At 48.2% G+C, this 16,082-nt stretch overlaps 1 protein-coding gene across 13 annotated transcripts in view; it reads left to right on the top strand.

Moving 5' to 3' along the window:
* The first annotated feature begins 1,488 nt into the window (after positions 1-1,488).
* The window catches only part of LOC139338526 (discs large homolog 1-like protein), an 87,928-nt gene continuing 73,334 nt past the window's right edge, over positions 1,489-16,082 (top strand). For 7 of the 13 annotated variants that reach the window (XM_070973642.1, XM_070973631.1, XM_070973629.1 and 4 more), the window contains exons 1-2: positions 1,858-2,025; positions 3,677-3,808. In XM_070973642.1, the coding sequence (XP_070829743.1) occupies positions 2,007-2,025; positions 3,677-3,808 (151 nt within the window). In that variant the 5' untranslated portion in view covers positions 1,858-2,006. Of the gene's footprint in view, positions 2,026-3,676; positions 3,809-16,082 lie in introns of all 13 variants that reach the window. The other 6 variants (XM_070973632.1, XM_070973628.1, XM_070973624.1 and 3 more) reach the window with 3 other exon arrangements.

Below are 16,082 nucleotides of genomic sequence, written 5' to 3'. Positions count from 1 at the left end.
TCAGCGATGTGAGCGTCTCATGATATTAATGCTCGTTTGGAAAGACAATGAGGAGTTTCATTAAGAGCAACTCTTCTTCTTCCTCTCCTCTGCTCCTCCTCATCCTGTCTTTCTCCGCCTGCCTCCTCTCTGAGCCTCCGTCAGCGACACGGAGGTTCGATTTTTGGATTTTAACGACACAGAGACGAGTTTTCATTCTGCATGAGACACAGTCCACATCATGGACGTGTAAAGCCTCATTCTGACATTAACCCTAAAGGAAGACGCTTTTGTCCCTTTTTAATGGACGGGACCTCAAACTGGGCTCGGCTGGTTGTCTGGCAGCTGGACAAGGACAAGAAATAGTCCCTGTAAACCGGTGAACTGGCGTTTTCACACAGCACCTGTCGGGTGGTGCAGGGGCAGAGCCAGGCTAGCTGTTTCCCCCCGTTTCCAGTCTTTATGCTAAGCTAAGCTAACCAGCAGCAGACTGTCGGCCTGAGGATGAAGAGTTTTTTAAAGATGTCCGACTCTTCCTTTAACTTGAGTCATCGTTGTTATCAGGTGATGCAGAGACAAAGAAGACAGTCCTGTCTTCTTCATCGTCAGTCTCCTCTCCTCCCATCGTTTACTCCTCTTCTTCTCTTTTCTATAGGTGTTACCTGTAGCTGCTTTCTTCATCACCAACTCCTCCTCTTCTCCTCTTCCTCCGGGTGTTTTTCTTCCTCCTGTTTTACAGTCTTCTCCTCTCGGTCCATGTTTGACAAACCAACTTTCAGCTCCTCTCCACGTCTTCCATTCCTCCTCCTCCTCCTCCCCCTCCATCCTTCTTCATTTCACTGTTTTTCTTCTTCTCTCTATTTTCTACCCTCTGCTCCATCTTTCACCTCATCTTCCTCCATCTTTCACCCGCTCCCTCTTCCTCTCTCTTCAGTGTCTTTACATCGTTTTTCCCTCTTCATCCTGGAGCTTCTCTTCCTCCCTCCTTAGCTTTCTTCCAGATTCCACCTCCTCTTCCTCTCCCTCCCCCTCCTCTCGCCGTCTCTTCTCTCAGACTTTCACCGTCCTTCTCTGTTAATTCAAAAGTTTTTTCTTCCTCCACCCTCACCCTCCTCTTCCTCCTCGGTCTTGTAGGTGAGCTGCATGATTGGGCGGCAGGTCGGAGGGGTAGGCTTTTGGAAATCACATGGTTCACATTTCCAGCTCTGGGAGACGCCATTTTGGAGGAAAGTTTGGGATTTGTGGACCTGGGGAGGTGCAGGAGGAAGAAGTAGAGGAAGAAAAGAGGAGAAGGAGGAAAAAGGAGGAAGTTGGAAAAAAAGAGAGGAGGGATTTACACCGAGAGAAGTTTGACACGAATGCACAACGCAGGCTGTGCAGGGAGGAACGCGCGTGCCAGTGCGGGATAAATCAGTGCGGACTTGGCACGGCGGAGTTGAGGTGTGTCACCAGGCTGGACTTTGAAGTTCTGCTTATCGCTGAAGAGCCATTAAAGCCCCGGAGCTGATTGCCCTCCTCCACCGCAGCAGCGGCGGTCAGCTCACGCATGCACCGCCTGGCGCTCAGCCTGCGCGGAGTTCGGCGCGCGGCAGCTCCCGGTCAGTGAAAGCTAGATCTCCACTTTCCAACCGCCGTGCGGAACCGCCGCGGTCAGCCTGCGCGGTGCACGACGGGGCAGGGAGCCTGTCGAGCGGGGACCTGCAGCACGGAGAGTCGGGCAGAGGACGGCGCTCCCCGGAGCTTTCCGTGGCGTTAGTTTAACGCGGGACTGCCGCTCGCGCTTGTCCTCCCTCCGGACTTTGCGTTGGTTTTTCGCGGACGCGTCAGTTTCCCTGACAGTTAGTTTGGAGGCTTGTTTGGCTCGAAGGGGAACTTGGTGGCGTCGTGGAGGGATTTTCTTCAGCCGCCACTTGGAGCGGTGACAGCGGGCTTTAACCGGCGGAATAATCAATAAAAACCGCCCTGTGTGAGGAGTGTATGCGGCTAACACAGAAGTAGCTCCGTACCGAGCCGAGCCAGACTCTACCATGCCAGTGAGAAAGAAAGGTAAGCCGCTCTCTCTCATATTAACTAGCAAGCTAGCACGGCTAACGGCTGCCTGCTGGGAGAAAGTCAAACTGCAGCCTCGCACGGACAAACACGACAGCCCAACAAACACGGACACACACCAACACACACAACTCGACCCAAACACCGTCCGCACGGCTTATTTCGGCCGTACTGAGCCGTGCCGTGCCGGCCAGGTGAAGTGAGTTAAAGTAGGGCTAGCCGGTTAGCCGCCGTTGCTAACCAAGTTGTATATGGGGCACCTTGTCTGGAGACGAGCCCAACTAAAAATAAACTCTAATATTAATAAAGTATTTATGAGGTCTTCAACAGCATCCTTCAGGCAGGTTAACTGCAAAGTTTCCGGAAATATTCCTTTAGATTTCTGACGTTCATCAACTTGTGTGTTCAGAGTCTGTGGCCCCAAAGTGAGTTAATAGAAATTAAACTGAGTCTTTATGTTAACTCTGCGGTCACTGCAGCGCTGAGATCTGCTGAGATCTGCTGAGTTTAACCTGCTCTTATATTCACCCACAGACTGTGTCCATGATAATGTTGTTTTCTGTCTGTTAAACGTCAGTTAGAAAGCTTTCAGTTTCACCAGAAGACAAAAGTGCTCACAACGACGTGAAAGCAGAAAAACTTCGCAGTTTTAATCAATAACTTCAACAATTAATTGATCTTTTTTAAAGCTGTTGACTGTGGGTTTCCCTCTGTGTTTTATGCTGTTTTATTTATTTTAAGTTCATTTTGACATTAAGAAAAGCACCAAATCACACTCAGCCAAACCCCGCCTCAGGTCAAAGTGAAGTCATCACTTTTTGATTTCCTGTCAGCCATAGCGTGACCTTCTTTTAACGCCGTGCCACAAACCAACAGTTATTTTCATTATCGAATAATCTGCTTTTTTGATGAACCGGCGGCTCGTTCAGTCGATAGATTACAGAAAGCACATGCTGGCTTAAAGTTCCCAGAGCTTAACGTCACCTCTGTCCTTCATCAGACACATTTAGCCCTGACCCCTCACAGCGAAGTATGTTTGTGTTTGCTTTGTCTTTTTTATTAGTTTCCAATGAACATCGTGGTGAGCTGGAGCCCTTCACTCTTTGTTTGACTCTACATCAGACTCTTTCTCCAGCTCCTTGAAAGTCCTTGAACAGTCTTGGATTTCTGTTTATCACATTTATCTCATTCCTTCATTTTCTGTAGAGTCAGGATTTGTTTTTCAGCCGCAGATTCAGATGTTTTGATGCAGTGTGAACCTAAATCTGTCCTGATGTCTGTCTGAGGCTGATCCTCTGACCTTTACGCTGCACGTCTCTGTTGGGGGGTCGGGGGGGGCTCTATAGTTAAACTGACCCTGAGCCACAGTCAGTCCTCCCCTCAGTCGAGGCCTCGTGTTTGGTTGTATTGATGTGTTTAACTAAACGTCAGAGTATTAAGTGTTGGGGCAGTGGAGCAGCTGTTCGTTCAGACGCTGCAGTGCTCGTCTGCTGCGCTCGAGCCGCACTCTGCCGCCATCGCGCCTCACTTCACTTTCATTAGCTGCCGAGGCCCAGAATGAACCAGCAACTGCTCTGCTCTGCTCTGCCCTCTCCCCGACTCATCTCTGCTTCCTCCTCCTCCTCCTCCTCCTCCTCCTGTCACCCAGATGCACAGCGAGCCCTGCTGCTGCTGGAGGAGTACCGTGCCAAGCTGCAGCACGCCGAGGACCGGCAGCTCCGACAGTCCATCCAGAGGGTCATCGACATCTTCCAGAGCAACCTCTTCCAGGCTCTCATAGGTAAGATCGCCTCTCTGATCCTGAAAACACTGAGGCAAGAGTCTCCACACGCCCTGGAAAAGGCCTGGAGCGCTGTCTGTCATGCAGCCTCCAAGCCTGGGAAAGTCCTGGAAGAAGGACAAAATAGGCCAGAAATCCTGGAAAACCAGGAGCTGTCCTTTAAAGTTTGGTAAGGTTTTTAGGAACAGTGCAGCGTTCAGGGGTTCACTGGCAGAAATCTGTTTTCATTCTTATGTTTTCACTCGTGTATGATCACCTGAAAACTAGACGAGCTCAAACAGAAACGCCTCTGCATGCAGAGCAGGACGCAGAGTGTACTCTTCATCCTCACGTCGTCTTAGTCTGAAGTTTCAGTCTCTTAATGGTTTCCACAGCTGTACTGGTGCTCGTTGTTCCTCCAGCCTCATGCAGACTTACGACAGGTGTGTGTTCCTGTGTGATATCGCTGAATCTGTTGGGTAAACCACTGGTTTCATGATCGAAGGTCAGAGTTCAGGTCCTGAACAGTCAGCTGACTGTTCACGGCTCCCGCCGACCTCCTCGACCTCGGCCTGTAGGAAGGAGGCGTCTTTGTGGCTGCAGCCTTCCTCGTGTCTGTTTGTTCTGTGCGAGCAGTCGCAGTGGGGCGAGAGGTCGTAAAGTTTGTCGGCGTGTTGGCGTCGCCATCGGGGGACTGTGGAAGACAGTGGAAGAAAAACACCTGTGGAGGATTTACCTGCAGAGCCACGTGTCCAGCTTCAGTCAGTTAGTGGATTTCAGAGCAGCCTCGTCATACACCAGCCAACACATACGTTTAGCCAACCAGCAGCAATACAAGCAGCTTTTTCAGCAGCTGCTGTATTTTCCGTGTCTGGATGATGTTTGGCCTTTTGTCCTTCCATCTTCTTTACTTCAGAGGTTCTTTTGTGTTTGACTTCTGCTGAAAAATCCCTGAGAAGAACTCGCATCCTAACGAAACGTGACCCGACATGCGAGGTTCACGTCGAGCTCGTGGTCAGACATCTGTCTCCTGCTTTGTCCAGGAGCTGCTGCTGAGTTCACTTCATGTCCCACCGTTCATGGATGTTTAGGGTTAATGTGTGAAGGCACATAACCAGCACTGTGAAGGAACATCGGCTTGGCAGAGCAGCTGTTGTGCCCAGTCCACACTGTGTACTTAAAGCATGAAAGTGTATTAAAGGCTTTAGTGGGCGAGGCGGCGTCAGTCCTGTGTGTTTGTCCCATGGACGGTGTCAGCGACGGACCTCCTGTGGGCCTGAAGATGCTTTCCTTCACACCAGAAACATGTGGATTTTTCTTCTGTTCTGGTGCGTAACGGCTCCAGAGTGAACGTCACTGTGGATCGTTCCTCTGCTGTCCGTTTGAGGCTTTCCCAACACGCTCTCCACAAACTCACACTTTGCGTTTCAGTGGTTTCTGTTGGTATAGACCAGTAAACCAGTCTCTCCAACACTGCTCCATGAGCAAAAACCACCAACAAACATCAATAAGTGCATGTTCAGAGGCTCCACAGCCGGCCTCGCAGCTTTGTGTCTATGCTGGGTGTAATGTCGAGGCTGGTCTGACAGGAGATTTGAGTGTAGAGACAAAGACAAAGACGTGACATTCAGCAAAGGTCCCTGCCCACATTTGAGCCAGGCGTGTTGCACCAGGCGTAGACCGCTGGCAACCGTGACGGCTCAGTTGGACTTGTTTAGTGCAGGTGACGGAAACGCCCCAGAAAAGGTTCACAGGTGTTGATCAGGTTGCATGTAGGGACCTTACTTTTGGTTAGCTTTGCTTTCGACAGCCTGGCAGCCATTAAACGGTGAGACCCCGGCTGAGGAGCCTCAGTCGCCTCCTGGAAGCTCCAGTGTCCTGAACAAATGAGAGAACTTCAGTCAAATATTTTCTGTGTTTATGGAGCCATTTCCCACCTGTCTAAGTGACTAATGGAGAGACAGTCTTTGAAACTGGTCCAGCATTGATTGAGAGCGCTGCAGCCAGCAGCCGCGAATCCCTCCAGATGTTTGGCACCTTCAGAGTTTGTTTGTGCCTCCGAGCGTTAGAGTAAGTGTCTGACAACATCATGGAGAGGATCCAAACGCAGGCAAACCTTTTCGTTTAACCGCAAACAGCTGCTATGTCGCTCTCACCAAAGCCACCAGACTCCATTCACAGAAACAGTCGTTTTATTTTGGTGAGACACGCCTTGTTCCAGCTGACAGAAACAAAATAAAACTCAGCAGAACCTTCCGGGCTCCTCGTTCCAGCAGTCACCAGCAGCTCTGCTTTGCTTGAAATGAACTCTTCTTCTCCTTAAACTGTCTTCACCTCGTTCAGTCGCTCTTGATGGCCGAGCGCACTCAGGCTGCAGCTACTGGAACAACATCCCACTTCCTGTCTTCACAGGTGGAACTGTTCTTCCTGCTGGTTGCTGATTGGTTGTCCTGTAAAAAGGTATCTTGCTGATTTGAGGTGATTTTAGTTTCGTTGTAGCTGCCGCGGTTTACTTTTTCTACTTCTGTTGTGAAAAACAAACAGGCTGATTATTTCAGGGAAGAAGAAGGTTTTTAGATTTGAGGTGAAAGTCAGTGTCAGATGAAGGGCTGACGTGTGGTTTGCACAGTGTTTTCCAGCCACAGACCGTCAGTGATGTGCTGAAGTGTGTGAGGCGTGTGCGTGTCTCTTGCTCAGGGACATGAAGCAGCTGAAGGTTGGCTGATAGACTCATGAATCGATCAGAATCAGCCACTGTCCATCCTGTCAGACAGCCCGATGAATGACGGCGGAATGAATCGGAGTGTGAGGAGACTCACAGCTCTTAACGAGCTCCTACGAGCTCTTAACGAGCCCCCGCTCTGTGCACACGTGCACTGATATGTTTTGATTGCAGCCCGTCACTCAGTGTGTTGGTGTTTGGTGTGTCAGTCGGTTTGTGTGCAGCAGAGACACAACAGAGTGGAAATGTGCTTTATTTCGCCTGTTTGATTGTGAAGTGTGGTTTGGTGACCACATGTCGTCGTTAGTCTTCACTTTGGTTCAAAACCATGTTCACGAGTACAAAAAGACATAAATGAACAGTTATTTAAGGAGGATGCCAGTGAGTCCCGTCCTGTCACGTTCTGTGATCCAGAAGTCGCCCTGCAGGTTTCCAGCAGTCGGTGTGAGTGGAGCTTTGATGATAGCGGTATGTTTTTGTCACGTGGTGCCACCTCACTGCCAGCTAACGGGACCACAGTAAGGCGAGACGCTGCTGCAGGGTTAACGGACGCCGAGCAGCAGGAATGTGGTCCGATGTGTTTGACTTTCCCAGCACTGAATGACTCTCTAACTCAGCGTCTGGCACCTTTTCAGCTGTCTGGCTGGAAAGTGAAGCTCAGGGCTTTAAGCTTCACCAGACTTCACCATCGAAGGATAACCGTCCGTCTGCAGGTGCTTTTAAAATGTCCTGAAGTGCAGTGGTCTGCACGTACTCATAGAACCGGAGTTACATCAAGTAAGTACTACTTTCATGTCGGTGACGCCAACACAAAGATGTGAAGGATAACAGAGCTAACGTTATGTGTGTGCTCGTCATTGTCCTTCAGCCTCTTTGAGGATCAGGATTCAAAGCGAGGCTCGAGGATGGACTGATACTGACGTCAGACATGTTTACGTTCCTTCACTGTTTGATTTGCTGGTTAGCCTGTTGAGTTTGGCGTTAGCATGTTCTGTGGCTAACGTGGCTCGTAGCACCTGCTGTAGCCACAGACTGGAGCAGCGTTGAGTGTTTGGTATTAAGAGTCAGTGGAGAGAAACTGTGAACGTTCGGCCTCGTTTGAAGAAGCAGAGCAGCAGGTTTGGATTGAAACTGTTCTTTCATGAAGCTTTTTGTGTTAATTTCAACCCAGCCAGAGCTACTGATGACTGTTGGAAGAAGCGAGTAGGTTCGCTTTGTTTTGTTTGAATGAAGTGTGTTTTCAGATGATAAAATCACTGTTTTTTTGAATGGAGTCTGGTGGCTTTGGTGAGAGTGAACAGCTGTTTCTGGTTAATTACAAGGGATCCTTTCCACTCATTGATTGAAAATATAATGCAGGTCAAGTGGAAACAAACGTAGTTCATCAACGCAGTATCAGACTGCTTTTATTTTGTAATGTGTAGATCTTTTAAGAGGACGTGTTTATGTTGACAGCAGAACGTCTTTCCCTCCTCTGGACATACCGCGTGTAGATTATTTGTCGGAGTATTCGAGCGTCACTATTGGCCCGTTTTGACAGTTGTAGTTGGCCACATGTATCAGTGACGTGATGCTAGCCGCTGTTTTCTGAATCAAAGAGCTTTTCACTGACTTGGCTCTTCCATTGGTCCAGCAGTATAACAGCGTCCACAGGTAGATTTCTGGAGCTCAAACGCAGCCAAGCTTTGTGCTGCAGTCTGAGATAAAACTGCTGAGCATCAGAGGAACGCCGCCGCCGTGCAGGACGCGTGTGCCGACAGAAGTGCTGCCGTGTGACGCGGTATGGCGTTCCCGTCCTCGGGCTGACATCTGCAGACGGACACGGCGGCTCGAGGACGAGAGGAGACGATCCGGAGGGAGTCCAGCTTCAGTCTTTGTCCACAGTGGTTGAATTATTAAATGTGGACTTCACAGTTTGTCCTGCAAATGTGGGCAAGTCTAAATTGAGCACACCCATGCAAACACAGGTGCGCGCGCGCACACACACACACACACACACACACACACACACACACACACACACACACTCTGAACAGCTGCTTTTTGTGTGTTTCTCTCCTTTGTCTTTGCTGCCATGTTGGTTTGGAGCAGTGGGGGCAGACGGCTCAGCTGATGGCTTCATTAGTTCTTGTGTGTTACTTCAGCAGAAACGTGTCTTTTACAAACATTTACATGACAAAATAAAGAGAAGAAATGATGTCTTTTAACCGTGTTGTTGAATTATTCACAGGTTTTTTCAGTTTGACCTACATTTCATTTTCCATCAGAGTCATGTCTCAGGTCCACATGTCCTGGAAGACCTCAGTGTCCCGGACAAACAGGAGAGGTTCTGGTCAGCTATTATCTGATTATGGACCCTGTTTTCCCTTTTTTTTTTTTTTGAAAACCAGCTGCAATGAAAACCCTCCAGTTTAACCAGAAACAGCTGTTGTTTGGCTCTCACCAAAGCCACCAGACTCCATTTACAGAAGCAGTCATTTAATCATCGTAAAACTCGACAAACAACAGGAAAGTCACCAGAGCCTTCTCGGTTTGTCTTTCACTGCTCCAACAGTCACCATGGACTCTGCTTTGGTTGAAGTGGACTTTCAATTCACCAAAGTGGGAGAGAAGCGGGAGAGACAGCGTGTAGAGACGAAACACTTTCACGTATAACGCTGGAAGAGTCTTCACATGTAAAAAACGTTACTGAACGACACAAACCAGACGACAGCGACGGCTCGATTCCCTCAGCTTCTGTTCATCCTGCAAGCATCCAGTCCAGGTTCCTCCTCTCAGCATCTTCATCACTAATAGATGAGTGGAGATCATCATCATCGGTGTGAACTCAGTGGTCTGTTTCCTTCTCACCATCTTCATCCTTCTCCTGTTGGTTGCTCTGCTGCTTAAAGCAGTCATGTCTCATTAATATTATAATATTAATATAATGTGTTGAAGTGTCCGCATCAGGTGTGTTGTGGGTTTGTGAGGCTGCAGGCTGCGGATTGATGATGGACGGCAGGAAGTGGAAACCAGTAACAGTCAAAGTTGATGCTCTCAGTGTTAGTGATACACTGGTGATCGAACAAAATGTTCGTTATGTGTTTTCCCCTTTTCCAACTCAGTGTTGGTTACAGACTCTTATTGATTTAAGTCTCTTCACAACATAAAACATAAGTTTGTATTTGACTCAAAGCAAGTAGCTTAGCTTGCTAACGTTAGCAGCTTGCATGCATGCTGCTGAGTCCCGCTCACTGCTGCCTTCGTCCATCATGCTGACATCGTACGATCTGCCCGTCAGCTCACAGGCGAGCTCAGAAGTCACTCTAATTAAACTAGTGCTGTCAATCGATTAAAATATTTAATCGCGATTAATCTCATGAATATCATAGTTAACTCGAGATTAATCGCAAATTAATCGCACATTTTTATCTATTCTAAATGTCCCATTAATTATCATTTTAAAGCTCTTATCAACATGGAAAAGTGGATGGGCTCGCTTTGTGCAAATGTTTTTTATTGAAAACAACATGTAGTGTTTTATTTCACACTGACATTCTCACTTTGAGCAGTCGTTCACATTTGAATCAAATCTCACACAGTTGAACACTGTTAATAAACAGATGACAAACAAATAAATATTTGGTTAGAAGAAAGCCCTTCAGCAGCCCTTTCTAAGAGATCAAAACAGGGAGATACGAGATAAAGTTAAAGGTCACATCATTGTAAACTAGGACTCAGGCTGTAGTACAGTTAAACCACGGCTGAAACTTTCCTTTAAGTTTCCTCTGAACATCCCAGCAGTCAGACTGTGATGCTCTGTGTTTGTTCAGCAGAGGCTCATCAGCCTCTTATTTCTCTCCAGAAACAGTGAACATCACTTGTCTCTGGCTGCAGTCAGCTTGTTCTTAGTTGTGGTATCCACATCCTCTGTGGAAAGCCGTCCATTGTCGCCTGGTTTTGATGAGGAGGTGGCGGAGAATTCACATTCGCTGTGTGTTTGGCCATCAAGTGGTGTTTCAGACTGGATGTGCTGCGGCGATAATTCAGTTCACACCAACAACACACACAGATAACTTTGGTGTTGTCAGTCGACCCATCTGACAACTTTTTAAAACTAAACTTTCCATTCAGAATCTTGTTCGCATCCATTTCAGCGTTTCGCGCTTCACATCCACACAAACTGCTAGCCTACCTTCATACAGCTAGCGACCAAAACGTGCGTGGGGCGTGTCTATTGTTTTGTTTCCGGTTTACAATCGGATCCTGTAGTTTTTCTTACGTTACTAGCAGTGGCCACAGCCTATAAAAAACTACAAGTTCTCTCGGTCGCAGAGCGTTAATCTTGCGATTAAAAAAATGACGCCGCTTGTTAATAACGCAATATTTTTGACAGCGCTAAATGAAACTGATAAACCAGCGGGTCAAGGCTGTTTGGTGTGTTTGAGCCACATACAGTTCAACATGAATTTCATTCAGTGTCTGAAGTCCGAGATGAAGCTGGACTTTGATAGGAGTGCCTTATATTTCTAATGCTGTACATGTGACTCTATGGCAGAATGAAGCTGATGTTCAGTCTGACTGAAACAGACGTGTCCCTAACGTACTCTGTTAGTTTTAGATGAAACCACTGACATGAGCAGCACCATGGTATCATCATGTGACTCCATTAACGGACAATAAATCGTAGTATCGCATCGTCGCTTTGACTCCTCGTATGAAATGGAAATTAGTTCAGCGGCGTCACGCTGACTCTGCCTGCTGCAGCTTCATGTCAAACTGCTTGAACATGGACACTCGGCGTCCCTCTGTGTGTCCCAGGCCTCGGTGCGTTTGTCACGCTCACCCTGACGTCCCAGCATCCGAGTGTCGCTGATGAAAAATAGATTTCTGCCACACAGTTTTCAATCTGCCAAACCCCCCCAAAAAGAGATGTCTGCAGCCGGCGGAGCACAGTGTAATCCCTCTGTGGACATGACGATTACCCCGGTCCATAATCCCCCCCCCCAGCTGATTTACAGAGAGAGAGAGAGCTGTGTGCCTCACTTTCTGTTTTCTTCTTTCTCTCAGCTCAGACTGGCCTGATCCCTCTCGGATGGCATCAACAAACAGTTTTCAGCCCTGAAAATGTGGACGTTGTTCTGACTGCAGTGTCTGAACTCTGTGTTTCACTGGTTACTGATTATCTCCATTAAGTGTAGAAAATATAGGAAAACAGTAAAAAATGTGGAGGAATTCTCCTGAAACGACGGTGACATCTTCAGATGTCTTACATCAGTCCAAAACCTCCAAACGTTCTGATGTGAAACGAGCTCATGTCGTGGTGGACGTAGAGTTCCTCCTGTTCTGCTTCATGTTTGATGTCGGCTTCAGTCGACGTTCTCCACCTGTCTGACCTGCTGCTGTGTTCCTCTGCCATCGATTCACTCACCTGTTGAGTCCACAGTGTGATGAACACTTTAACTCCAGTAATGTTTTCATTCATTCACTCTGTTCTCACTGCTCTTCAGCTGCTGAAGATGGAGCTCATAAAAAGCTTTCCAGCAGCTCAGATGACATGTTCACGCCCTTTCCTGTTATGCCTTTAATGTGAAACATTTACAGGAAGTGACATCACCTGGACTGTCCTCAAAGTCGAACTGGAGATAAAGTGAAGGCAGTACTGGGTCTGTCTGGACTCCAGTTCCTCCCTCCTCAGTGTGACTGGTCTTTGTTTGTTCAGTCAGATGTGAAGCTCTTTGTCCAGCTTCTGTCTTCAGGTGTCCTCAGAGACACCAGACGTTGAACCTTCAGACAGCTGCAGATGAATCGTCTGCCATGTTTGGACTGAGCGTGTTAAACGTCCGCTCGGCGTGCTCTGTGGTCTTTTGAAGGTCATGCAGCCAACATTTGAGAGTCTGCTCTGACTGTTAGACATCCTGTCCACAGTCAGACGTCTCAGAGGACGTTTAGCTTAGCACAAAGACTGGAAGCAGGGGGAAACTGCTAGCTTAGCTCTGTCTGGTTCACATGCAGGGTGTTGTTTGTTGAGCAGGTGTAGAAACGTCCTCCTGTCCTCAGGTTGTCCTCTGAGATGTGTCTGTCTTTTTAAGATCTTGACTTCTGGCATGTTTTTAGCTGATAACTGTCTGTGCAGAGGACAGACTTAAAGACACCACAGCGCTTCACATCACGACTGAAGGTGTTCCAGTTGCACCAGTTTAAATGAGTGTTTGCTCGGCGTGGTTGACCTCTGCACACCCTGAGGACGTGGTGAGTTCGTGTTCCGCGTGTTATCCTGGACGCTGTGTGTTTTCCTGGTGGCAGCGATGTGTGAATAGGTGTGGTCTTTTATGGGCTGCAGAGCAGAAGCTGCTGTGTTGGACTCAACAGTCTAACTGGTTAATGTGGTCACAGTCTGCTCTCACAGAAAGGCCTGTCCTCTGATCAGTGGCTGGGTCTGTTCAGAGACGCCAGCTGTCTGTCAACTGTCTCTAATTTGATTTAATATCTGAAGGTCAAACGGTGACCTGGACACACCATTACGGTTCATTCTTTGGTGATTGTTTGTCCTCCATGTTTGACATGTCTTGGTACTCTCCGTTCAGGTGTCCACATTGTCTCCTCCCTGTGCACCTGAGTGTTTGAGGGATTTGTGTCAAAGCCTTCTCAGGCGCTGAACACACAGACGTCATACAAATACTTCTAAAATCAGCATGGATTAGTAAAGAGTTGATCATGTTTGGATGTTTCCTGCAGTGCCGTCAGTTGTCCAGTGATTGTTGTCTGTCTGCGTTGTTACGGTGTAACAAGATGTCCAAAAACAGCAGGACTGATGGGATCTGTAATGTCCAAACTCACCTACAGACAGTTTGGACGATTTCAGCGGCTGAGTCTGAGCTCTGGACCAGGTTCAGGTTCCGTCGTCTCCTCACAGACTGTCCTCCGTCCCTCCTGTCTGTGGCCGTCTGTGGTGACAAACATAAAACTCTAACTTGGGAAACAGATCGCTGGTTTCACTGTAAAATGATCTCCCACAATTCCACAGAGGTCCCTTTTTATTGGACATCGATACGGTGCTGTGTTTAAGGTCGTCCCTGGAGGACGCTCAGACCGACAGTGGGGACATGTCTCCTCAGCCACCAATGTCCACGTAGAGTGACGTGAACCAGAGGAAAGCACAGAGTCTCAGTGAGAAGCTGTACCCTCCAAAGGGTTTCCACACAGGTGACGATGAAGAGAACAGGATCAGCTTTAAAGGAAATGTATTGATTGGCTATGAATTGATTAGTCGCTTGAGCTCGTCAACAGTAACTGTGTGCACCAACCTCAGGTGAAGTGTCCAGAAATGGACATTTACACACAGTACAGCTTCACAGCTGCTGTAAGGCTGTTCTGAGGACAGTGATGCTTTGAGCTAAATGCTAACATTAGCACGCTAACAGGCTGATGTTCAGCAGGCCCAGTGTTTACCATGTTCACCAGCCTAAGTTAGCACGTTAGCACGCTAGCATTAGTTAATAAGCAGTAAACTGGCTGAGTCCTGGAGGAGTGGATCTGCTGTGGCTGAAACAGAAAAGCAGAATTAATGCAGTCATTATGAAGAGAGACAAAACAATGAGACGGCTTTGGAAGAGGACTGGGGACGTGTTATTTTTAGAGCTTCCATCAGCTTCTTCTGTACTCTGTAGATGTTTGAAGCTATTTCCAGTCATCAAAGAGTATTACGTAACATCTGATGTCTGTGAAAAGTTCTGTTTGTGTCGGCCAGTTTTCAGTGGTTCGCTTCCTCTTCGCTGAGTCGTGTTCTTGCAGCTGCCGTCAGTTCTGTTAGAGGATTTAGTGCAAAATAAGCAGGTCCGTGAACCAGGCTGATAGAAATGTGGTGGTTTGGCCTGTCTGCTGTGTGGCCTGTGAGGTGGTTCACGGCTCTGAGTGTGTTTTTGGTCGTGTTGTAGTCGAGCAGAGCCGGTCTGATGCTGCACAGACCAGATTACAGAGTGGAGTTACTGCAGCTCCACGTGGCATCGACGCAGCGTCGCTCAGACATGTTAGGCTTTTACTGTGAAAGAGTCGAGCTGAAGGAAGTCCTGAATGGCACAGAAGTTCTGTTCAGCAGCTGTTCCCGAGGATGAACCGGCACATGTAATCAGTCCTTTTCTACAGCTCAGCAGTGGCTTTAACGCTGCCAGTTTAATATACATGTAAACTGACTGTGTGACTGGACGATGGAGAACTGGGCCTTGTTCTTAAAACTTAGCTTAACTGATTCAGGCTAACATTTTGTTATCGGGCCAAAGAATCCCGTGCTCTCATCCAGCTGATCTTGATCTTTGACGGCACTTTGAGAGTTGATTTGTTTGTCTGACATGAAGTTGTGCTGAATTACATTGCACTCTTATTTTGAAATACAGACCACATGAGTACAGAGTTGAAGCCATCATCAGTGCTGATCACGTGATTGCAGGTACATTGTGTAGGTGTGTTGGTAGCCTTCCCAGCATGCACTTTGGCATCTCTGTCTAAGGAATGCTGGTTGAAACGGCAGCGCAGACTGGGAACGTCACGCCGGAGAAAGGCCGACACCAAGTCAACGCTGACCTCCGGCGCTCTTCCTCTCACCTGTCTGCAGGGATGTAAGGTGTGCTCAGGACGCTGTGACATCACTGCTGGCTGTTTTTACAGGTGAAGCCACGCACCTGTAATCAGAGCTGCTGTTCACTGCTGCTGAAGCAGAAGTTAAACCCACCTTACGACTGCAGGTGAATCACTGTGAGCTTTACAAACTCCAGGAAAGCAAATGTTCAGTGGCCACTTTATTAGATACGCCTGCTCACTGAGAGGTGTGTGTGTGTGTGTGTGTGTGTGTGTGTGTGTGTGTGTGTGTGTGTGTGTGTGTGTGTGTGTGTGTGTGTGTGTGTGTGTGTGTGTGTGTGTGTGTGTGTGTGTGTGTGTGTGTGTGTGTGTGTACACAGTCTGGTCAAACAAAGAGAGGAGGTGATGTGTTCAGATACAGCCGCCTTCAGTATGAAGGACTGCTCCGTCACAGCTGTCTGCAGCTCAGCGACACACACGCCGTCGCCTCTAACCTCGGCTGAACATCACGCCCTTCGTCAGGACAGAGTGTGTGGCGGAGCGGTCGTGGGTCTGTGCTGCAGATCGTACATTTGGACCTGATGAAGGAGCTGCTGTTAATGGGAAAACATCTGTGCCGGCCGGCGGTCGGCTGCCGCGGTGAGCCAAACGCAGCTCGTCTATTTTAGACGTGTGCTCACTGTAAGCCCTCCTCCAAATATAAAAAGCATGTTGAATGTGACCGCTGGCCCGCAGGCTTTTTATAGTGTTAGCCTCACACAGATGGACTGAAGCGATGAAGGTGTCTGATGAGTAAACACACTGTGACACAGTACCAGAGTCAGAACACACACTGAAGATCACTGAGGAGGAAGACACCTGGAAGGCTGAAGGCTGCTTCCCTCTGCAGCGTGACGTCAGGTCAGCGTGACCCGAGTGTGAACTGCAGGGACGGCCAGTACTACCAAACTACCATAGGTACTGTTTCAGAGTATAATCTGATCCCAGAACTGCACATCATGATCACCTCCACCTTTATCT

This window comes from Chaetodon trifascialis, chromosome 11 (genome assembly GCF_039877785.1).
Source record: "Chaetodon trifascialis isolate fChaTrf1 chromosome 11, fChaTrf1.hap1, whole genome shotgun sequence".
In the NCBI taxonomy this organism is placed as follows: Eukaryota; Metazoa; Chordata; class Actinopteri; order Chaetodontiformes; family Chaetodontidae; genus Chaetodon; species Chaetodon trifascialis.
Note: the sequence above shows the minus strand (reverse complement) of the source record. Positions and strands in the feature narration are given on the sequence as shown.